The sequence below is a fragment of the Platalea leucorodia genome (assembly GCF_965183815.1).
Source record: "Platalea leucorodia genome assembly, chromosome: 3".
Classification (NCBI taxonomy): Eukaryota; Metazoa; Chordata; class Aves; order Pelecaniformes; family Threskiornithidae; genus Platalea; species Platalea leucorodia.
This window is the reverse complement of record NC_138825.1, coordinates 126936519-126959565: the sequence shown is the minus strand read 5'-3', so window position 1 is coordinate 126959565 and position 23047 is coordinate 126936519. Positions and strand designations below refer to the sequence as shown.

Sequence of the window (23047 nt, the reverse complement as noted above, 5' to 3'; positions counted from 1 at the left end):
AGGGGTCCCACACCAACGGCACTGGAGCAAAACTACCGCTGACGCAAAATGTCTTGCTTCCCCCACGCCGGCTCCAGCATGGCTCGGCTGAGGTCCCCTGTGCGGGGGCAGCTCCGACAACTTCCATCTGCTCTGGTTTTATGGGCACATTGGGAAATAACCCATACTAGGGCCCCACCTCAGTTCTGTTAACCCTGGAAGGGACATGGGAGCTGCATGCTCGGGGCACCTCTCGGTGGGACGGGGGTTGGAGCTGCCCTTCCTCCTTAAAATCAGCTGCTACAGTGCAGCCCCCCGGTCCTCTGCCACCATCTCCTCCTCTTCTCTTCTCTTCTCTTCTCTTCTCTTCTCTTCTCTTCTCTTCTCTTCTCTTCTCTTCTCTTCTCTTCTCTTCTCTTCTCTTCTCTTCTCTTCTCTTCTCTTCTCTTCTCTTCTCTTCTCTTCTCTTCTCTTCTCCTCCTCCTCTCCTCTCCTCTCCTCTCCTCTCCTCTCCTCTCCTCTCCTCTCCTCTCCTCTCCTCTCCTCTCCTCTCCTCTCCTCTCCTCTCCTCTCCTCCCATCTCAGAAAAACGTCCCATGAGACATCAGGGAGGTCAAGGGCATGGATAGGCTAAGAAGGGAACTAAGTTTCATGGAAGATGACCATGGGCAATAGACAATCTCATCTGCTCCGTAAGAGCTGGAGGCTGGGAGAACACAGCCAGGGAAGAGACAAGTTGTCCCTTACTCCCTTTCCCTAATGCCTGGGATTAGAAACAAGGATTGGGGATGGGCAGAGCATTGGACTGATCCTGTTGGCTCCTAGGTTTTGGTATTCATCCTTCAGAGCTATTCCCACAGTAGTGAGCCCTGTGGTCCATCAGCCACCAGAACATCTCCTCCTGGCTACATCCAGGCAGCTCCACGAGTAGAGATGGTCCCATCCCCAGGGACAGCTGGTGGGATGGGACACAGGGAGCAGCTGGGCTGGAGGATGGAGGAGCACTGGGAGGAGCGCTGTAGACACCGTGCCAAGCTGGTCCCCACCCCACAGCGTTCGAGGTTTGCACTCAGGAAAGAAAACCCCAGCCCAGATGCATCCCTGCTTCACCCGCCTGCCTGCACAGGGCTGGGCTGCTCGCTGCATCAGCGGAGGAGAAAAACCCTCCAAAACCATCAGGATGAGGACTTTCATGACGTGCACAGATCTGACGGCCAGATGGGACCGTTGCAATCGCCCCGCCAGTCCTGCTGCGAGCCAGCACATCCCACCCAGGGAGTTGTGCAAGCGGCTCCGGGCGGGCGGTGGACGATCCCGGGCACCCTCCCTCCTGGTGATACCGGTATTTAAGACCCAGAGCCCTTCTGTGCTGCGAGGCCAAGCCCTCTCCATGACATGTGAGCTGCTTGGCATGGTCGCCTGCTGGAGACGAGCCTGGGGACCTCCCCAAGCTGCCATCACCAGCAAACAGCCTCGAAAAGCCAGAGCCCAGGGTAGCTGAGGCCGTGGGGGAAGGAAAATGCACCCCCAAGCAGGCAGCCCTGCATCGCCCAGGACTGGCTCTGCCGGTGCAAATCCAACCATGGTGGATTCATCCCAGGACATTTGGAGCTGGGGTAAAGCCAGCTGGGCACAAGGCCCCTAAATCATCCACGACCCATCGCTACCGACAGAAAGCGGGGAGGGAGGAGGGATGGGGAGAGAGGGAGGTGGGGGCTGCCAGGAATGTGTCGGAGCGGCGGCTGATAAATCAGGTGCCGGCCCATTGGGAGGGGATTTGTTTTGCTTTCTGCTCACGTTAATTGGCGTAATATGGCGCATGGGTGTCGGGCTCCGTGACAGTCCCCTTCCTCAGCGGCTGAATCCAAGAGAGGGTGACGTCCTCCCCATGGCAGTGGGGTGAGGAGAGGGCACAGGGGTGGGTGGGCAGCTATGAAAACCTCAAAGCAGCGGGTGCAACGTGGTCCCAGCAGCCCTGAACCAGGCTACGGGAGCCAACGTCCCCCAGGGACCAGGGAAATGACCCCAACGAGCTGCTGGTACCCAAGGGTGATGGTTGGCCTGGATGGGGAGATGTAGCTGCTGCGGTTCAAACCACATCTGTCCCCTCTGGGCTCAGCAGACGGCCTTGGCATCAGCCCCTTCCTTCCCCATCTGGTGTTTCAGCTGGAAGCACCAGAAGCGAGCAACAGCCCATTGCATCTCCGCAGGTGCAAACCCACAGCCTAGAAGTGGGACAGCAACCGGTCCCCAACCTCCTGCTCTGCCCCCACGAGCTTGCACTGAGCTCTTCTGTGTTTCTTCATGGTTTTTCCCAGTTCAATCGCTGTGACTGTGATCAGGTCATGGCATTTAACAGCCACGGATGTGTCCTGCGTGAATTTGTCCAGCTCCTTTTGGACCTGCTTGGGTTTCTGCCTCCACAAAGTTCTGCAGCAAGGAGCTCCAGCTGGGTGAAAGGCGGCACGTGGGAAAGGGCTGAGCCTCCCCTGGGCTTGCAGCCCAGCATTTCCTCGGGTGCCCCCTTTGCTCTTGTGCCATAAATCATGAAGACGTTCACGTTGGTCGACAGCCGCTGGACATGAGCCAGCAGGGTGCCCAGGTGGCCAAGAGGGCCCAGGGCATCCTGGCTTGTGTCAGGACCGGTGTGGCCAGCAGGAGCAGGGCAGGGATGGTCCCCCTGCGCTGGGCACTGGGGAGGCCGCCCCTCGAATGCTGTGCTCAGCGCTGGGCCCCGCACCCCAAGGCGGCCATGGAGGGGCTGGAGCGTGGCCAGAGCAGGGCAGCGAGGCTGGGGCAGGGGCTGGAGCACAAGGCTGGGGAGGAGCGGCTGGGGGGGCTGGGGGGGCTCAGCCTGGAGAAGAGGAGGCTGAGGGGAGCCCTCATCGCTCTCTGCAACGGCCTGAAAGGAGGCTGGAGCCGGGGGGGTCGGTCTCTGCTCCCCAGGAACAAGCGATGGGACGAGAGGGAACGGCCTCAAGCTGCGCCAGGGCAGGTTTGGGTTGGATATTAGGAAAAAATTCTTCACCAAAAGGGTGGTCAAGCACTGGAACAGGCTGCCCAGGAAAGGGGTTGAGTCTCCATCCCTGGAGGTATTTAAAGGATGGATAGACGTGGCGCTCAAGGACATGGTATAGATGGACTTGGCAGTGATAGTTTAATGGTTGGACTCGATGATCTTAAGGGTCTTTTCCAACCTTAACGATTCTGTGATTCTATGACTTTGCTGGCTCCCATCACAGCCCTGTGCGGGTGCCCCTGTTCCTGAAGAGCTCAACCCTTCCCCATCACCCCACGAAGCCAAGCTGCTCCCGAGGAGCGCAGCTCCCTCTCCTGTTTTAGCCTCTAAGATCTATGAAGCAAAAGCCTTGTGCAGCACGGAGGGATCCTCCAGACTGCTCCCCAGTCACATCAGGCAACTGGACTGGGGTCCACCACAGCAGACATGGGTTTCTCCCGTGCAGGCATCTCCACCTGAGCTGGTCCCCTTGGAGCTGGGCTGTCCTAGGAGATGTAGTGCAGTGGGATGGAGAGAAGTGGGTGATCCCACAGCAGCAGGATAGTAAGATATGGAACAGCTGGAAATTCCTGACATCAGAGAGGAAGGAATGTCCACGCAGATGGTTAACCCTGGCCATACAGCTACGCTCACGAGATAACGGTGTGACAAACGGCTGGACCTTGCAGATAATTAAGAAAAAGGGAGCAGATGCTTAGCAGACCGAGGGGGGGATTGCTGAGGCAACCATATAAATACCAAAAAAAGGGGATCAGCAAAACTAGAGTCAATGGTCAAAGAGTTAGCAGGGACGGGTTCTTTATTTCACCACGCTGAGGGTGGTGAGACGCTGGCCCAGGTTGCCCAGAGCGGTGGGAGATGCCCCATCCCTGGCCACATTCAAGGCCAGGTTGGACGGGGCTCTGAGCACCCCGATCTGGGTGAAGATGTCCCTGCCCATGGCAGGGGTGGGACTGGGTGGCCTTTGGAGGTCCCTGCCCACCCAAACCCTTCGGTGATTATGCAATTCCATGATTTGGGAGGGGCTGAGGGTGGTAAAGGAGGAGACGGGAGGGGGAAAACGGAGTAAAGGGGGTGTATGGTAAAGCTAATGATGCGATTGATGACGACTGAGGGTACTGGTGGGCAGCCCTCTGCTTGATCACTGCAGGATGAAGCAGGGCAAAAAAACACCGCCTCTGCCGCACTCGGTCTGGTTCACTTTCATGGTCAGGAGGGACCTGGCAGAGTTTTTTCCCGGCACCTTTGAGGGAACCTTGGGAGCTTTCTTCCTAACATGGATGGAGAAGCATTTGGAGAGTCCAAGGTGATGGAGACACCTAAACGGTGGTGCCTGGTTGGTTTGATACACCAAAGAGCACCTGAGACATCCCCACAGGACATCCCCATGCCACAGGGACCATGTCCACCACCCCCCAAAGCACCGAGGACACCCCCCTCCTCACAACAGCTTCATGCACCAGCGAGGGAGCTGCTTACACGAGGTGCTCGCCTTACCCCGTATCACGGAGATGTTCTTCAGCACGACGGAGTGCTCCCAGTCCTTCAGCCGCAGGTCCTCCGTCACGTTGTTGAGGATGGCCAGCTCGTGCTTCAGCTGCTCCTCCATGGCTATGTGGATGAGGCGCATCTGCCGAGCGTCTTCGGTGGCGTTGCTGATCAACACCTGCAGGTCCTGGATGCGGGTATGGTGGATGTTCACGTCGTAGGAGAAGGTCCTGTTCATGGTGTCCATGGCCCCGTTCATGGCCATCACCTGGTCGCTCAGGCTCTCCACCCTGCTGCCCAGGTGGCTCAGGAGGTGGTCGTGGTGCTGCAGCAGCAGCCGGCTGCTGTTGCCTTCCACGGAGAGCTTGTACATCTCCTGCTGAGCCGCGTCGCTCTGCTGGGTCAAGCTGTCCCAGAGGTTGGACACCGCCTTGTCGGTTTGGCTGGCCTGGGTCTGCAGGCTCCAGAGAAGCCCTTCCAGCTTCTGCAATGACCCCGTCATGAGGAACAAGGAGTCCGAGTGGTTCTGCAGGAGGTCCTGGAGCCTCCAGATGTGATCCAGCACGTCCCCCTTCAGAGGTAGGTGCAGCAGCTTCAGCTGCATGTCCCGAAAGCTCTCGTTGAGGCCGTTGACGTTCCCCATCAGCGCCTTCAGGTCCTCGGGAGAAGTCTGTGGTCTGGAGACTGCAAGGGATGGAGAGGAGGGGGCATCAGAAACCACCCCATGGAGGTGGGGACCCTCCTGAGAGGAGCAACCCCATCTCCTCCCAAGGAGGAGCGCTTGGACATCCCCCTCTTCCTTGGTGCTTGGAGGTGGAAGCCCTACCTCGAACCCCCAAAAGTTCACCCCATCAGCCCCTCTTTGGCCCCACGGTTTTCCCCATGCTTGGAGGAGGAGGTTGGTTGCTGAAGGGCTGAAGAAGGAGACACCTCGCTCAGGGAGGACAGCAGAGGCTCCCGGCAGCTCTGGCCTTGGGGATGGCTCTGGGCTTTGCCAGGTGGCTCACGGTGCCACAAAGCTCTGCCTCGTGGCTTCGCCCGGCTTGTGTTTGCCTTTGGTCGGAGGACTGGCTGCTAACAGCATCCGCTTCCCTTTCCTAAAACCAGACCTTAAAACCGGCTTCTTCCCCCCCTGAGGTTTTGATTTTCCTTTTAGAAATCAGGTTTCCCTCCCGGCCGCAGATCCCGGCTCTGTAACAGAGCCCAGCAGGCTGGCTCGGTGGGCCTCCGCACGGCCATCCGGACCATCCGCATCCCAGGGCTCTGCCCGAGGGAGAAAACCCAGCCGGCTCAGGACCATCCGCATCCCGAGGCTCTTCCCGAGGGAGAAAACCCAGCCGGCTCAGGACCATCCACATCCCAGGGCTCTTCCCAAGGGAGAAAACCCACCCGGCTCAGGACCATCCTTCACCCCCTGCCTCCACACCCCCGGTGGGAGAGGGCTCCCGGCCACCCAGGCACCCACCACCAAACCTCTCCCAGCCTCGCACCAGCTCCCGGAGCCCCGAGATGGGGTTTGGAGAGGGAACCTGGAAATTTGGGGGGAACCTCTTGCTTTCAGTGGCTCCGAGCGCTGCTCTGTGCCGGGGAGCCCAGCAAGCCCAGTAGCACCCAGTAAAGCCCAATCCCGGACCCCATCACGCCCCGGTGCACCCCAAAAATGCTGATCCAGGCAGGGAATATCATCTTCTCCCTCTGCCTTGTGTTGACGCCGGGTCTCCAACGCAGCCCGGGGTGGGGGACTCAAAGCCAAACCCACACGAATAATGAGGTGGGTTTGGGTTTTTTTTTTTTTTTGAAAAAAAATAAATAATCCCCATTGTTTTTAAGCCGTGGCGCGGCTTCGGCTGGCGCGACGCCGCGGGCTGGCGCGGGCCGGGCCTGGCAGCTCACCCCCTCGTTTCCACGGAGGAGAAAGCGAGCGAAGCCATTTGGTTTGAATTAAAATCGCAGGAGTAAGGAGAGGGCGAAAGCAGCCGCGCACACCCCAAGGGCTCCAGCCCCCGCCGGGCTCCGGGCCACCCGCAGCGATGGCGCTGGAGGACCGGGGGGGGACCGGAGGGGACCCACCGAGCCCGGGGAGGGCCAGCGGGTGCCATGATGGAAGAGCTGAGCGTCTTCCAGGCACCGAAGGCATCTTTCGTCCGTTAATTAGCCCCCGTTAATTAATCGCGCTGCTGGATCGTCCCAGCTTCCCAGGCTGGGGCACGGGGACGCTGTTTGGTCCCCTCTGCATGTCCCTGCTTGTCACCCGCATCGCTGCGGGGGGGACAGCTCAATGTCACCCGTTATCGCCCGTCCCCGCTGGCTTGGGGGAGCCTCTGCCCGCGGGGGTTCACAGCAGGGAAAGCAACCGAGCGACGCGGCCAGGGCCACCCCGAGAGGGGACAAGGGGCAAGGAAGGACCTTGGGAAACGTCGCCACGGGGCTGGCGAAGGGGTGGGTGCTGCTGCCTTCTGCCGGGGTGCCCAAAGCCGCTCCGACAAGACTTTCTGGACCCGGGGCGCCCGTGATGGGTGGGAAGACAACCACGGCTTTCTTGCAACGAAACCGAGGGGAAAAGCAACCCTGCGCGGCCAGCGCATGGAGAAATAACCCAAATCCCAGGTCCTGCGGTGGCCGAGGGCTGGGAAGCGCGGGCGAGCTCCCCCCTTTGCACCTGCAGTTAGTTGCAAAGCCTGCGGCGTTCCCCCAATTCCCATAAATCGCTTGCAATAACCAGCTGGGATCCCCAGGGCTCTCCTCTGCCCAGCCCTGCCACCGCAGCCACCAACCCAAGAGCAACCCCGGCTGCTCCAGAGCATCCCGCAGCCAAAACCACGCCGGGAAGCTTCCAAGCAGCAACGCCTCCAGCCTCGGGCTGCTCGGTGCATGCACATGCATGCGTGCCAGCAGCTCTCCTGCCTCCCAAATCTTCTGCCTCCCACTTTGCACTGGCCGGGTGGGTAGGACGGACTAATCCTGCCGCGACAGAGAGGCACGGACATCGCCCTGCTCTGCAGGCCAAGCTGCGGGCCAGGGCTGCGGGCGCAGGGCTGAGCCAGAGGAGCAGAGCGTGGGCGTTGCAGGCCCCTAACACCCTCCTCGGTTTCTGTTCTTTGCATGAAATCGAGAGCTGGGAGGTGGCGAGTTGTACAGTTGCTGAGAGCCTGGAGCACAGGCGTAAATGCATGCAGACAGCTCACGTGCGCACACACACGCATGCAGGCATGTGCACAGCACGCTTATGCACACACGCATATGCATGCCTGCACACAGCACACGCACACACATGCACACAGTGAACACAAGCATGCATACACACAGCACAGATGCATGCACGCACATGCATGCACACAGCACAGATGCATGCACACAGCACACACGTGCACACAGTGTGCATGCACCCAAAGGCACACAGCACACACATGCATGCACACAGTGCACACACACAAATGCACACAGCACATGCACACACATGCATGCGCATGGTGCACAGATGTGAATGCACACGTGCACGTGGTGCACACATGCAAATGCACACAGCACACACACACATGCATGCACAAATGCAAATGCACCCAGCACACACACACATGCATGCACACATGCAAATGCACCCAGCACACGCACACACATGCATGCACATGGTGCACACACAAGTGCACCCAGCACACGCACACACATGCACGCACATGGTGCACAGACGTGAATGCACACAGCACACATGCACACAGTGCACACATGCAAATGCACACAGCACACGCACACACATGCACGCACACATGCAAATGCACACTGCACACGCACACACATGCACGCACATGGTGCACACATGCAAATGCACACAGCACATATGGACACACATGCACGCACATGGTGCACAGACGTGAATGCACACAGCACACATGCACACAGTGCACACATGCAAATGCACACAGCACAAGCACACACATGCACGCACACATGCAAATGCACACTGCACACGCACACACATGGTGCACACACATGCACACAGCACATGCACACGCACACGCATGCATGTGGTGCACAGATATGAATGCACACATGCACACAGTGCACACATGCAAATGCACACTGCACACACACACACACATGCATGCACACACACAAACGCCCCCAGCACAGACACACAGAGGCAATCACACACCTGCACCCAGCACAGACGCACATGTGCATGCACCCAGCACAGATGCACGCCCTGGCGCACACGGACAGACACAGACACACGCAGATGCACCCAGCACAGGCGCTCCCTGATCTGGACACCCTAAATACCGCCTGCCACCCGCTGCAGCCCACGGCCGGGCAGCGCTGGGGGTCACCTAATGCTCCCCAAGGGGCTCTGCAAGCAGCTGCTCCACCCCATTTGTTTTGGGGACGCGCCATCTTCCCGGCTGCCGTCCCCACCAGTGTTTCAAGGAGAAAAGGTTTGCAAGAACCCCGTCATCCTACCCCAAAACCTCTTCCAGGCCTTTCTGCGGAACGGGACAGCACCAGCCCCGGGGAAGGCGATGCCTTGCACCCGTGCCCGTGGGGGTGAAAGGTGCTAAAAAGCTCCCAGGCATCGAAGGAAGGCAGCAAGCGGGACAGGAGCGGGTTTCACGTGGGTGAGGCGTGGACCAGCTCGCTCGGGAAGGTTGGAAAAGCACAGGGAGAGAAATGCTGGGAGATTATTCGATATACATATATTTATATATATGCATGCATGCATGCACGCAGCACGATGCAAATGTGCATGCACGCACCTGCCCTCTCCGCACACCTGCGTTGCAACCCGTGCGCCCCGAGCTGTGCACGCACACTCGCACGCATTTTTGCACGACGGGGACGGCAGGCAGCTCTGCCCCGCTGGCTCCAGGGGAGCGTTTCGTGCCTGCAGGCCAGCGGCTCCGGCAGCGGTAACCCAGCCTTGATGGAAACCGCTTTGCTGGGGTTAAGGACGAATGCGACCTGTGCCCTCGCGCGCCTGCGAATAATTTCCGCGTGACTTGGCCCGGAGGAGCCTCGCGGAGGGGAGAAGCACGCAGCCGCGCAGCCGTGCACGCACACCGCTGCACCGCGCCCCACCGCCGGGACCCGCGCCCGGGCGCAGCCGTGCACCGTGAGCACCTACAGGCGTCCGCACCCTTGCCCGCACCCCAAAATCTCTCTCCTCCCTTTTTAGGCTCACGTATCACCGAGGTGATGCTGCAGAGTAGATGGGTGCACGTTAAACATGGAAATTTTCACCGTCCTCAGGAAACGCGCTCCCCATCCCACTTTTGCAGCATTACGTGACTGTGGCAAACCAAGAAGCTGCAGGCGAAGCCTTGCAGGAGACCTCAGCCTGCTCTCCGAGCTGGAAGCGCTGCCGAGGATTTGGACCCAGCTATGAACCGCAGGGCGTCGCTACCAGCTCCCCTGGGTTTTATTTCCACAGGGTAATCGGGCAGGTGCTGAGGTTCAACATGCGACTGGCTGCACAACGGCAGCGGGCCTGGGCATCCCCACCCTCCAGCCCGGGAGCAAACCTCCTCCGGCATTTTAGAAAGGGTGGAAAGCAAACCCTGGGCTGGGGGAAATAGCTGCAGGAGAAGAATTTGGGGAAGGATGGATGGGGAGCGGGGGACGGCGGGGAGCAGCCAGCATGAGTCTCTTGGAGCTTTTCAGCCCAGGCACGGGGATGCGGGGCCCCGCTGCCGGCAGCTTTTCGGCAGCTCAGGTTTGCTCCGTGTGCCGGCTGCAGGCACAGTCCCGCGTTGGAGCCAGCTCGCGAGGAGCTTGCACTGGAGCTGATCAGGGCGCGATGGCTGGGGCTGATGCTCTCATCTCCGCCGGCGCCCTCGGAGCAGGAGTTTTGGAGCTACGGCTCTGGAAACGGAGGGTGCTCATCTCCTCGGACGCTTCTGCCAGGCAACCAGGAGCGCCGAGCATGGAAACGTGGCCGCTCTGAACGCAAAGACGAGGAGGGAGACGGGGTGCAGGTGGGATTGCCATCCACACGCAGGGTTCGGATGCCCACGCCAGGGCGCTTGGCTCATTAGCCGTCTCCTAACGAGCCCTGCCTGGCCTCCTGCGGCTGCTGGGGAGCAGCTCGGGGCTGGGTGCCCGGGCATGGGGCCAGGCAGGGCTTCGGGTTCAAACACCAGCGTGCAGGTCTTAGCACGCAGGCGGCTGGGATTTAACCCAGACCTTGCAAAAAAAGCCAAGACCGGAGTCCTGACCTTGGGCTAGGTGCGTTTCAGTGGATGAAGGGGGGTCAGGGACGGGGAAAAAGGGAACGTGCATCCCCAGGAGCCAGAAAACTGCTGCCAGGCTTGCAAGAGAGGATATTAAAAGCAGGTTGCATTGAAACCACCCCGGCCGTGTTGCTGAAAACATCCTGTTTCCGCAGCTCCAAGGTGGTTCCTGATATTTTTAGCAGTTTACTCATTTTCTAACCCATTTCCACGGAGCACGTGGCGAGTCGCAGGACACCTGCCCAAGCCGGCTTCAAAATGCTGCCCGGGGGAGCTGCCTCGCCAAAACCACCGGGCTGAGGTGCCGGGGCCCGCAGCCTGCGCTGGGGGGTCACCTTCGGGGGGTGGTTTCCCCTGCGATGCTCCAGCCCCGCCGGGAAGCACCGTCGGGTGTGCAAGTACGCGGTTGCACACACGTCCACGTTTCTGGGTGTGTTTGCAGGCGTCCGCGCTTTCCTTTGGGGAATTTTCCTCCTTTGCCATGGGCGGGATGGGAAGCAGCCAGGCGGAGCATCCCTGCTCCGTGTTGCTGGCCCTGGGATGAAGGGCATGGACCGGGGGCACAGTTCCCCCGTCCCCAGCGGGGGTGGACGGCGTGGTGAGAGTTGCTTTTCGGGGAGCAGCCAGGGCAGCACAGCTCCACAGCCCTCTCCAAAGAGCAGCAGGTCTGGAAACGAGCGGGACACCCAGTGCTCCCATGCCCAGGGTGGGACGGTGTCGGCTCCGGGTGGGATCTGCTCCGAGCAGGGACCTCAGGGCGGCCGTGGGAGGACGGGGATGGCATCGATGAGCGATGTCCCTCGTCCGGCGTCGCGGCTGGCTCTCCCCAGCCCAAGGAGCAGGCGAGAGCAAGCCCGCTTCCCTCAACGCTGTGTTTTTTCTGTCCGCCTTCCCCTCCGACGGGAGGCGAGGGATGCTGGGCCGAAAGTCCCAGCTCTGGCAAGCTGGCGTCTGGTCTCCAGCAGCACAAGGTGGGATTTTCCCACGGGAATACCCAAGCCCTCCGCGGTTAAGGGTGCACACGGATACCCGGTCCCCGTCCGCCGAGGACCATCCGCCCCACCGCTGAGGTTTCAGCCCCCGCCGCCTGGAGGCAGGGCCCAGCAGGGCTGCCTCCCCGGGCTCCACCTGGCTCCCAGCTGGACGGGGGCTCCGGTTATCGGCTGCTCTTCGCCACGGCGCACGGCCAGCCTGGGCCTGCGGCTTTCCTCGATGCGATAAGACAGCTCCAGGCACTCGCGGTCGGCACGGCCGGCTCCAGCGCTGGAGTCAGCTACCTCCAAAGCCAGAGGCTTGGCTTAAAGTTTAAGACACGCAGAAAGCAATAACCAAAGAGAGGATTTTTATCTTCATTTTGCCTTTCTTTTTCCAAGCTTGCGGTCCACGACCCGGGGGGTAAGGTGGTTTTACTGGGGTCTTACTGAAAGCTGAAATCCTGCCAGTCACGGGACTCCAGGAGGTGGGGCTTTGAAGATGCCCCGGACGGCGAGCCTCCAGCTCTCCCCGCCGTCAGCGATGCCATAACGTTATTGTTATTGCTGGAGCCGCTTTTGGGGGAGCAGCTGTAGCTCGGCCCAGGAGAAGAGCGCCTGTCCCGAGCTCCTTGCACAACCCGTGGCGTCCCTCGCTCAGGCTTGCGCGGGCCAACAACAACATTAAAACAATGTAATGCAAGAAATAAGTGGGAGAGGCTTCAAGATTCCAGCAAAACCTTCTCTGTCCCTTCGCCAGCCCGGGGGAAAAAAAAAAAAAAAAAAAAGCTGAATTCACGCTTTGCAAAAGACAGGGGCTGCCTTCGCGGTGCTGGCATTACCGCAGCTGGAGTTAAAGATGAAATCCATCACCCTCCCAGCTGCCTGCAACAGGCAGGGCGCAGGCAAGGCGCAGAAAATCATCCTGAAGGGACGGCCTGGGGGCAACGCTCAGCCCTGCCCGGCCCTGGAGAGCGGCTAGAGGAGATTTGGGGCTGGAAAAGGGGGGGTCCCCATATCCCCCCCGCTGCAGGGAGGCTGGGGTTAACGCTGGGAAGGAGGCGGGTGGGAAGCGAGGAGCTGCTCCTTGGTGGTGGCATTTCCAAGCCCCCCCCCCCCCCAGCGGAGCCCCCCACGGGGGTGGTACGGGTGCAAGGAGGGGTTACTGGGACCGTGGGTTAAACCAGGCATCTTCCCAAACTGCTTCCAGCACCACGAGGGGGAAAACAAGCCGGCGGCGACGCGGACCACATGGGAGGCGTACGCAGGGACGAGCTGGGGCTGGGAGCAATTACAGGCATTTGCGAGCAGCTTTCCCATCCCTGTGCTCCCCAAAAAGCCGCTTCTGCCGGATCCCGGATCTTCCTCCCCCGGATGGCATGGAAAACCCTCCCCAACACCTCGGCAGAGGCAGCAGAAACACAGTCCCATGCCCACGGCCAGACCCGGTGCTCTGAGCTCCGGCGCAGGGGAGCGTCGCCCTAAGGCACCGCTGCACCACGGAGGGAGGACCCAGGCCCAGCCCTTACCTGCGAGGATGAAGACCCCGACGAGGATGAGGAAGACGAGGAGGTAGAGTCCCACCACGGCGTACTTCAGTGCCGCCAAGGAGCCCAGCCGGCCGCAGCGTCCCGCTGCCTTCATCCTCCGCCCGGGACCTGGGGGAGAGCGCGGGGTGTCAGGGAGAGCATCGCGCACCCAGCCCGCCTGGCCTCCATCTCCACCGGGAAAAAATATTGCAAATATAATTTTAGCAATGTCTCATGGGCGCAGGCAGCCCAGCACGCACGCCTCTCCCCTTCTGCACGGGCAGAACTGGGGTGCAAAGGGCCTGGGGGGGGATCCCGGGTAGGAGAGCATCAGCATCGCCCACCCTTGCTGAGCTGTCGCCCCTCCAGCTCCCACCCCTCACCCCATCCCTGCCTGCAGCCCGGGGGCTCGCCCTGCCCGGCAGGCAGCAATGTGGGGATGGAGGAAGACAGGACACGGGGGAATGGTTTTAGACTGAAAGAGGGGAGATTCAGACTGGACAGAAGGGAGAAATTGTTTGTGCTGAGGGTGGTGAGGCACTGGCCCAGGTTGCCCAGAGCGGTGGGAGATGCCCCATCCCTGGCCACATTCAAGGCCAGGTTGGACGGGGCTCTGAGCACCCTGGTCTGGGTGAAGATGTCCCTGCCCATGGCAGGGGTGGGACTGGGTGGCCTTTGGAGGTCCCTGCCCACCCAAACCACTCTGTGATTCCATGATTCTGAGTTCCCTGGTCCAAAAATCCCTGCCAGCCCCTGCCTGCCCACGCCTGCAGTAGCTGCGATCCAGCTCCGCTTCGACGCTGCCACGAGCAGCAAGAGCTGCGTGCGAAGCAGGTGGGGTTTCATCAATAAAATAGCCGGGAGGAAAATGCAAGGAAAGAAAAGGGAAGGAAAGGCTCCCATGCCGTGAGCCCAGCAGCACTGAATTCACCTGGTTTGGGGCTTTGCACATGTTCAAAGCTCAAGTTCATGTTGAAATCTGGGCCAGGTCGTGGCCTCAGGTGGGAGCTGGAGCCTGATCTGGGTGCGGACCCCGCATCCCTCTGTGCCCAGCCCCAAGGCTGCAGTGAGGACGCCTTGGCTCTGTGGGTGAGCCCGTGCTGCTGGGACGGGGTGCAGGGCATTGGGTGCCTGCGCTTTTGCGTTGGACCCTTGCAGAAGCACAAGGTTGTGCTGAGAACCAGCAACTTCATGCCAGCTCAACAAGCACCGCCTGGTTTTGCCCCTTGCCAGATCTGAGATGTCTCCAAGGAGAGACCAACAAAAGGTGGAGGAAGAGTCCAAAACTCCTACCTTCCTGCTATTTGGGTGGCTCCATCCCGTTGCTTTCTGCCCTTTAGGAGCTAAGCACAGCATGGCCCTGATCCAGAACCTGGATCAACCCAGCAGAAAGGGTGAAGCATCACGGCCCCAAAGCCAGGCCTCCAAAGCCAGACCTCCAGGGGAGGAGACCACGCTCATCCACGGCCATGGGCGATGCCCACTTCCAGCCAGGACCATCCCCGCTGGGCTTTGGGACCTCGACCCATCCCACCCCACATCCATGGGGCAGAGCTCAGCTCCCTGTGGGACCAAGCTGGCACTTGGGGTACCAGAGATGGAGAGGAGGTACGATGGGTTGGGGGGTCTCCAGCCTGGTAGGGACCCTTCCCCACCGCACCCCTGCCCTTCCCCAGCTGATGGCCGTGTGTCTGTCCTGCTGGAGGACAGGGAGGCTTGCAAAAGCCTCCGGCCAGGGAAGGGTTACGCTGGGTGTATCGCTGAACTCAGCCCCATTTTGGGACTCCGAAATGATAAAGCGCTGAGGTCAGGCTCGCTGACACCCCGAGGGGATCCCGCGGGGAGGTGGGGTGCTCGAGGCGCCCCAGCTCAGGTGCGAAAGGCGGTGCCGCTCCTGCGGGACCCCTCCATCTGCAATTCATTACCCACACACGGTTCCCATTTGCTGTCACCGGCCAAACAGATGGAGCCGAGGGTTTCAGAATGAGGAAAGCTGCAATATTTTTCTGACATTAACACTTATATCAGGTCCTGGGAGACTCCGGGAGGAGCTGGCCCTGGGCCCCGAACCACCCACTCCTCTTTGCTGCACTCGGAAGAGCAGGAGGGACCGCAGCTGCGTAAGCAGGGTTTTCACAACAGCCCGCTCCGAGGAGCCCACGGGCGGGCTCGGGCCAGTAACCAAGGGGAAAAGCAAATATTTCTTCCCCCTGCCCATGCCCAGGGGAGCTGGAGCTGTGGCCCGCCCCATCAGCAGGGCTGCAGAAGGTGGGGGGCTGAAAGCATCCCCCGAGCCCTTGGGGGGGTCCAGGGCTGCTGTCCCGGGGGCCACGGCAAGCAGCAGGCTGCCGCACCGGTCCTCAGCCCCCCGCCGAGCATTTTCCATGAGCCCAGGAGGGAGCGGAGTGGTCCCAGCCTCATGGCGAAGCTCTCAGGGTTGACCTTGCCCCTGCCCCAGGCGGCTGCAGACCAGCCCCAGCCCCACAAGTCTCCTTCCAGCAACCTCTCCCGTGGGAACGAGGAGCCTGGGAGGGCCAGTTCGGCATCGGGGCGAGTTACGGATGAGCAGATTTGCCCTGAGAGACCACAAAAATACCAAAGCCAGGGAGATACCTTGGACCCTCCCTGCCATCGCTCCACACAAGTGCCAGGTCTCTGCTGGGGGTGGTGGCCCTGGCCCTAGAAGACACCAACTCTTCCAGCATGGCTCCCTCCAGGCTCCACCACCCCCCTGCCATGTTTGCAGCGCAGCAGGGCACGGGGCCAGCCCGTGGGCAGGATCTGCCCCTCCGTCTGCTGCGGGAAGGTGCGGTGGGTGCCGGATTTTCCAAGCGGGCAGAGGCGGGAGCAGACGCGGTGCTGAGAGCAGGGGGACATCGAGTTTGGGGAATGGCATCAAGACTCAGCTTTCACCCAGATGGGAAATCCACCCTCCGGACTCAAAGCTGTCCCCGTCCCATGGGCTGGAGGGCAGGAGAAGACACCCAGATGGCAACATCACATCTCCTCTTGCAATAACTGCCGCGAGCCACCTGCGCTGGGCGAGCATCCAAAAGGAATTTGGGCAGGGCTGGGTGGTCCCAGCTCATCCAGCGCCTGGATGCGGCCCTCTGGAAACGCCCAGGGCTCTCCATCCCATCCCGGGGATGTCCCCCGTGCCTAAAACCGGGAAGGCGAGTCCCCCATCGCCCCAATCCCATGCTTGCGGTGGGGGACAGCAGTGCTGGGAAGCCTGCTCAGAACAAGACCAGTTTCCCCAGCAGCCCCACAGGTTTCCTAAGCAAAGCTGCCAGCAAAGGGGACCCCACATCTCTCCTCGAGCACCCAGCTCTGCCACCCTGGCCTCTCCCACCCGGGCTGCAAAGGCCTCAGGAAAAATTCATCAAGGCTGTTTGCTTGGGGACCAAGCCTGGGTCTGGTGAAGCATGGAGAGCATGTCATGGGGCAAGAGCAAAGGCAAAGAGCTCTGCACGTCCACAGTGGAGAGAGCGGCTAGCTAAGGTGTCGGGGGAAGGCGAGCGGGTCCCGCCGTGCCCCGCTACTGCTGTCCCACCGCACGACATCTCTGGACGAGACCACGTGCAAGAGAGCCAGAGGCTTGGAGAAAGAAATAAAAACACTCAAAACCACCCCAAAAAAAAAAAAAATCAACCTTTAGCAAGCAAAGCGACTTTCCCAGGAGCACAGCCCTGGTAAGCGGCAGAACCAAATGAGATCCTGGGCACCCGGAGAGGCCCGCGGGGCCCTGGCTCTGTCACCCCCCGTCGCACCAGAAAGGGGGGACAGGAGAGGTGGCACAGCACCCTCCTTGCCATGGGATTCCCCGAGTTTTTCCTCCCAGTGAGGCCGTGCCAGCAGGAGAGCAGTTTCCCGCTCCGTTTGGGACACATCCTGGTGCTGCTCCCCCCAGGGCACCCTCCCTTCCCGGGGCAGGGATTGCTCCTCTGCTCTGGTTCCCCGGGACCCACGGCGGGAGCTGAGCACCCAGCTCAGGCCAGACACCTTTGCCTGCCTGCGGCCAAACTGCCGAGCTGCTCCCTGAGCAATCCAAGTCCCCACGTACCCCCCAGAAGCTCTCCAGGTTTCTGCCACCGGGTTCAAAGCCCCCCAGGACCGAGGTGCGCACGGAGCCCGGACTCACCGTCCTCGCAGAGGTTCAGTTTGGAAAGCGTCCTTCCCTCGAAGGGCTCCTCAAAGACGGAGCCGTTCTCCCTCTCGCCGAAGGTGTGAAGGTACATGGCTTTGTTCTCCATCCTCCTGCTGCCGGTGGAGCAGAACAGGGACGTGAGACGGTGCTGGGTGGTTACGGTATATCCCGACATGGCAGGGGCCCCATCCTGGCGAATCCTGTACCCTCCGTGGCTCTGCCACCACGGTCCAGCGCAACGCGGCGTGGGCTGGGGCAGGGACCTGCTGCCAAGGGAGGCTCCTACCACCCACCCGTGCCCGACCCCGCGCCCTGCGGGTGCCCAGCCCGCTTGGTGTCCGCTCCGGGCTGCCGTGGGTGTCTGTCCTTCCCCAGGGCCAGGGAGACGGGGGCTCAGTGCATGCCCGCCCACCCCCAGGACTCATTTCACCCCCAGGCCTTGGGGTACCCCTGCACCCACACCACCTCTAGATACCCCAGCACCCTGACTGCAAGCCAAGCCTGGGAGCACCCCATGGGCCCGATCCTGCTCTCACTGCCTCACTGGTCGGGAGGTTTGCGTTGGGCTGGTGCCGGGGCCAGGGCCGTGCCCGCGGTGAACGCTGGTGGCCCTGGGGAGGCTCTGCCTCCTCTGCCACCGAGGTTTTATCCCAGCACCCGCCCGGGAGGAATCAGCCCCCAGCCCCCAGCAGGGCTCTGGTGTGGAAGGAGTTAAAAATCAGCCGCTAAGTGGGGTCTGCTGAGCACTCCCAAACTCATCTCCTGCAACTCGCCCAGCACCAGGTGCTGCGCTCCCTGGGGGCCCCCACCTCCTGCCACCCCCCAGCCAACACCAGCCCCGTGGGGAGCAGGGATGCCCACTCCCACGGGGGAGGCATCGCCAGGGCTGGCGGCTCCCCACGCAGGGATGCTCAGCAGACCCCGACCCCCCCCGCGGTCCATCCCCGCACCCCATCCCGCTCCCCTCTCCCGGAGCCCCCCGTCCCGTCCCCCCTCCTCTCCCCACGGAAAGTTTCCTCCACGCCACTCACCCGCTGAGCGGACCCACGCAGGAGCGAGTTTCCCGTGGCCCCTCGCTCAGTCCCCGGGCTGTGCCATGGTGGCCGGGACAGGGGGGCGAGGACAGCAAGGGGAGCCCACGACCTCACCGCCAGCTCCCCACGGGCGCAGAAAGGCCCGGCCGCCTCCCATGGGTGGGTGGGGGGGGTCCCCACGCGTGGGTGATGCGCGGAGCCGGCGGGGCGGCTGCGGAGCCGGGAGGCTGTGAGCAAGGAGCGCTGGGCCGGGAGGGTTTTGTAGGCGGGGAACGGGAGGGGGGCCGGGCTCCCCACGCCAGCCCCATCCCACCCACCCACCCACCCACCTACCTCCCGGGGCCGCCCCCGCCGCCCATTCGCCGGCCTCGGGCCGCCCCGGCCGCGGGGAGATGGGGCAGGGGCGGGGGGGCCGGGGCAGGAGCATCCCGGGGGGCCGGGGCAGGAGCATCCCGGGGGGGAGCTGGGGTAGGAGCATCCCTGGGGGCCGGGCAGGGGCAGAGGGACCGGGGCAGGAGCATCCCGGGGGGCCGGGGCAGGAGCATCCCTGGGGGGCCGGAGCATCCCTGGGGATCTGGGGCAGGCGCATCCCGGGGGGGAGCCGGGCAGGGGCAGAGGGACCAGGGCAGGAGCATCCTGGGGAGCCAGGGCAGGAGCATCCCTGGGGGGCCGGAGCATCCCTGGGAATCTGGGGCCGGCACATCCTTGCGGGGAGCCGGGCAGGGGCAGGGGAGGCTGGGGCAGGAGCATCCCGGGGGGGAGCCGGGCAGGGGCAGAGGGACCAGGGCAGGAGCGTCCCGGGGGGACCGGGGCAGGAGCATCCCGGGGGGACCGGGGCAGGAGCATCCCTGGGGATCTGGGGCAGGCGCATCCCGGGGGGGAGCCGGGCAGGGGCAGGGGGAGCCGGGGTAGGAGCATCCCAGGGAGCCAGGGCAGGAGCATCCCTGGGGGAGCCGGGGTAGGAGCATCCCGGGGAGCCAGGGCAGGAGCATCCCTGGGGGGGCCGGGGTAGGAGCATCCCGGGGGGACCGGGGCAGGAGCATCCCGGGGGTGCACTCAGCTTGGGACAGGGTGGATTCTCCCGGGACTCCGGGGGTGCAGCGGTGGGGTGGGCAGCCCTGCCCCTGGGGCAGGAGGGGAGTGCGTGGGTTCGGGCCGTGTCCCAGCTCCAGTGGGTCTCCACGCCTTCCGCTGCCCAATTCCCGACCCGCTCAGCCCATGGCGGGCAGGAGCAACCGCAGCCCCCGGAGAGGGGAGAGGTGCTTGTCCCCCGCTGCACCCACGGGGAAACTGAGGCACGGAAGACCAGAGGGAGCTGAGTGGACCCCAAACCACCTTGGCCTGGGCCATGCAGAGCAGTGCAAGCCATGCACCCGCTACCATCAGACTCTGGGAAGGGGCAAGGTGGGGAGGAAGATTTAAGGTGCTGCTGCTAATCCCTCGCTGCCTGTGGGTGCTGCCTGCTCCCCACTGCAGCCTGCAGCTAGCCCAGGCCGCTCGGGCTTGTAGCCCCATCCCCAGGACCCCTGTCCCCACCCCGGTCCTGGAGCAGAGCAGAGCACCTTCCAGCATCTCTGCAGGGTGCAGGACCAAGACCTAGACCTGGAAAAAGGATGGCAAGACCTGGGGGGAGAAGGGCAAGCGCTCCTCGCCCAGGGGCATCTCCAGCCATGGTGCTGTCCTGAGGACACACATCACTTCTTCCATCAGGAGGAAAGCTCTCCAGGGGCGCAACCACACGGCTGCAGGTCTTCTCCCACCACGGTGCAATGTGAATCCATGGCAGCTGCCACCCCTGGCCAAGGCTTCTCCTTGGGACACCTACCACGGGCACCCCGAAGGTCTGGGAGAAGGAAGGACAACACCCTCCAGGTCTGAACAGCTTGGGGTGAGGCTCTGACGGCTGAGCTGCCTTTCCTCTCCGCAAGGCCAAAAGCATCATCGAAGCGTGCTCCGTTCAGACCTGGCCAAACATCTGCAAACGTTGCCTCAACGAAAGCAAAGCTGCAGCAAATAAAGGCAATTATTGTAGAGTATTCCCAAGGTTTCATCTTAATACAAAACACCCGACCAAGCAGTCCGCTTACTTCTTTTGCATTAAAAAAAAAACCCCAACAGTCACGTGAAAGCCAAAAAGATTAATATTTTATTAGATTTCAGGTAATTTCCAGCAGAGTTGCCCTTTTGCATCTTTACAGCCTTCTCTTCTTATACGCCACGCAGTAAATTTGCCGTTGGACGGTTCTGGGTTTGATTCAGGCGTAGGTGAGTCTCGCTCAGCTGGCTTCTACTGGAAAACTGAAATGCAGGAGGAAAAAAGGGATTTACCTGTATAAAAAGAGTATCAAAACTATGCACAAGCTATGACTAACTCTTAGGACAAATGCAATTCAACTCATACAGGTCATCTATCGTCCTGTTTCCTAAAAGATGGTCAACAAAGCAGCTGAGGCACCTCCAGCGCTCACCAAAGAAGGCCAGCACGGTGCAAAGCCCCTTCGCGAGGGGCTGGCAGATGGGACGTGGGACCTCCAAGAGATCCGCACCCTCCCGGGTCCTTGCGAGCCTGCGTTTAAGCTACTGAATCTAACCCGTAACGTCTCCAAAAGTCCCGCTCGCGTGATGGTCAACACAGGAAAGCAAGGAACTGATCAGTTAAAAGCAATTAAGGCTAAAAGCCAAAAAAAAAAAAAAAAATTTAATGAAAAAAAAGCAAAGAAAGACTCTTCTTGCAGGTCTTTTTGGTCACTCCAGGTGCCACAGGGATTTTGGCAAAGCCTGGATTTCCTGGCATTCCTTCTGGAAAACTGCAAGGGGAAGAGCAAAATGAAACAGATTTTGTTGTTGGCCTCTTTTTTTTTGGTAGAAGGGGAAGAAAATTAGAACATATTCAGTGGAAATGAATGGGAACATGCAAGTATGCTCAGCGGCCATGGACCCCAGCTGGTTATTTAGGAATATATGGTGGGAAAAGACACACCGCACCCCAAGTCTGTCCCCAAGCCTTCTCCCACCCACCACACATCCCAGAGAGGAGAAGTTGGCCCGTACCTGGCAGCACGTTGGTCCCACGGATGAAAGATGAGGCTGAGCACGTTGGCAAAGTCCTTCTCCAGCATCTTGGTGATATGCTCCTGCAGAGGACAACAGCGTCAGATGACAGAGCCATTAAGCTCCAGGAGCTCCCAGTTTGCACTATCGGTTGGGACTGCCAAGGTTGTGATGGCAGCTTTGACCTGGGCATACCCAAAAAAACCCACAACCAAAAAAAAAGGGGGAGAGATGAGCAAGTTGCTGAGACCCGTAAGTCAATTAGAAGCTTTGCCTAAGTAAATGAGTAACGGTGAGGTATTTTTGGTTTGCTCGGTGACTGGACAAAGTCATGTCGTCTTAGGTTTCTTGGGGAAGAAGAAAGACCTGATTGCTTCCCAGACCAGGTTGCCTGCAGCTGAGTTTCCCAGATTGGTTTCATGGGGATGTTTGAGAAGAGACCAAGGTTAGGTGACAGTAAACATTTCACCGGGCGTGTGTGTCACTGAGGGAATGAAGACAAGATGTCCTGCGATACAAAAAGTTCTTCAGAGTTGTTTTATCAAGGATGAGAGTTGGGTCGTCTTGTCCTGCTAAGCCAAAAGCATGGCTTATGAGATCTTGCTTCTTTGTGTTTATTTGGCTTTCGCAAGAGAATTAGCTCATTTTTTGCTTGGCTTCTACTAAACAATGAGTGATGGCTTAAAAAATGTCAAAATTCCTGGTGGCAATTTTTATGTAACTGCCCAGAAAAACAAAACAAAACAAAAAAGCCCCATCTTCTTCTGCTCTTTTGTACATCCCTTCGTGATCTTTTTGTTCCTGGATTCCCAGGAACAAAGTTGCTTGTCTCAACGTATGGAAAGGACAGCTAGAAACCCTCTGCCTCTGCTTCGTCCTCCCCGCAGCCTCCTTCGGCCACTAGCAGCCATCTGAGCATAAAATAAAGATCTCTGCAGGATGATGCATCCTGTCCTAAAACAGGTGGGGCTAAAACTACCTCCTGGAGAGCCTCTCCCTTCACCGGCGAGAAGAGGAGAAACCCAAACCACCAGCTCCGCTCAACGATGGGTCTCCCATGCCTTGCCCCACGCCCCCAGCCAGTGCCTTAGCAAGAAAGCCAAGCATCCATCCCGGACAAAACCCAGGCACAGCGGAGCTCGCGGAGGAAAACGGCAGGGTTGCCGTCGTTTTGGTACTTGTCCCCAGCTGAGGACCAACTCCTTGAAGAAGAGCATACGGCTGCAGGGACATGCGATGCCCCTCTCCGACCTCTTCCCGGGACTGCAATACTCTTGCTCTCTTTGCAGGATTCCTGCTGAAGAACAAGTCCTGGAAGAACTTGCTACTGGGTGGGAGGAGATCAGGCTCTGGCCCAGGGCATGACCTTGTTCACCACCATCCCTGTCCAGTGCACTTAGAATATCTCAAGTTGGAAAGGACCCATAAGGATCATCGAGTCCAACTCCCTGCTCCTCGCAGGACTACCTAAAGACTTCCCAAGACCTGGCTAATCCTGCCGACATGTAACTGCGGAGCAACCTGGGCAGGTCTCTGAGCACCCACTTGAGGCGTGGCATCTCTTTAACATCCCCGGGCTTTACAGGACATCAAAATCATATTGCTCAG

At 60.5% G+C, this 23047-nt stretch overlaps 1 protein-coding gene across 2 annotated transcripts in view; it reads right to left on the bottom strand.

Moving 5' to 3' along the window:
- SCARA5 (scavenger receptor class A member 5) overlaps positions 1-18514 on the bottom strand; it is a 38975-nt gene extending 20461 nt beyond the window's left edge. For both annotated transcript variants that reach the window (XM_082306717.1, XM_082306718.1), the window contains exons 1-4: positions 18386-18514; positions 17349-17467; positions 13208-13336; positions 4496-5170 (exon numbers count right to left, since the gene is read on the bottom strand). In XM_082306717.1, the coding sequence (XP_082162843.1) occupies positions 4496-5170; positions 13208-13336; positions 17349-17460 (916 nt within the window). In that variant the 5' untranslated portion in view covers positions 17461-17467; positions 18386-18514. The remainder of the gene's footprint in view (positions 1-4495; positions 5171-13207; positions 13337-17348; positions 17468-18385) is intronic.
- Between the last annotated feature and the right edge of the window lie 4533 nt (positions 18515-23047).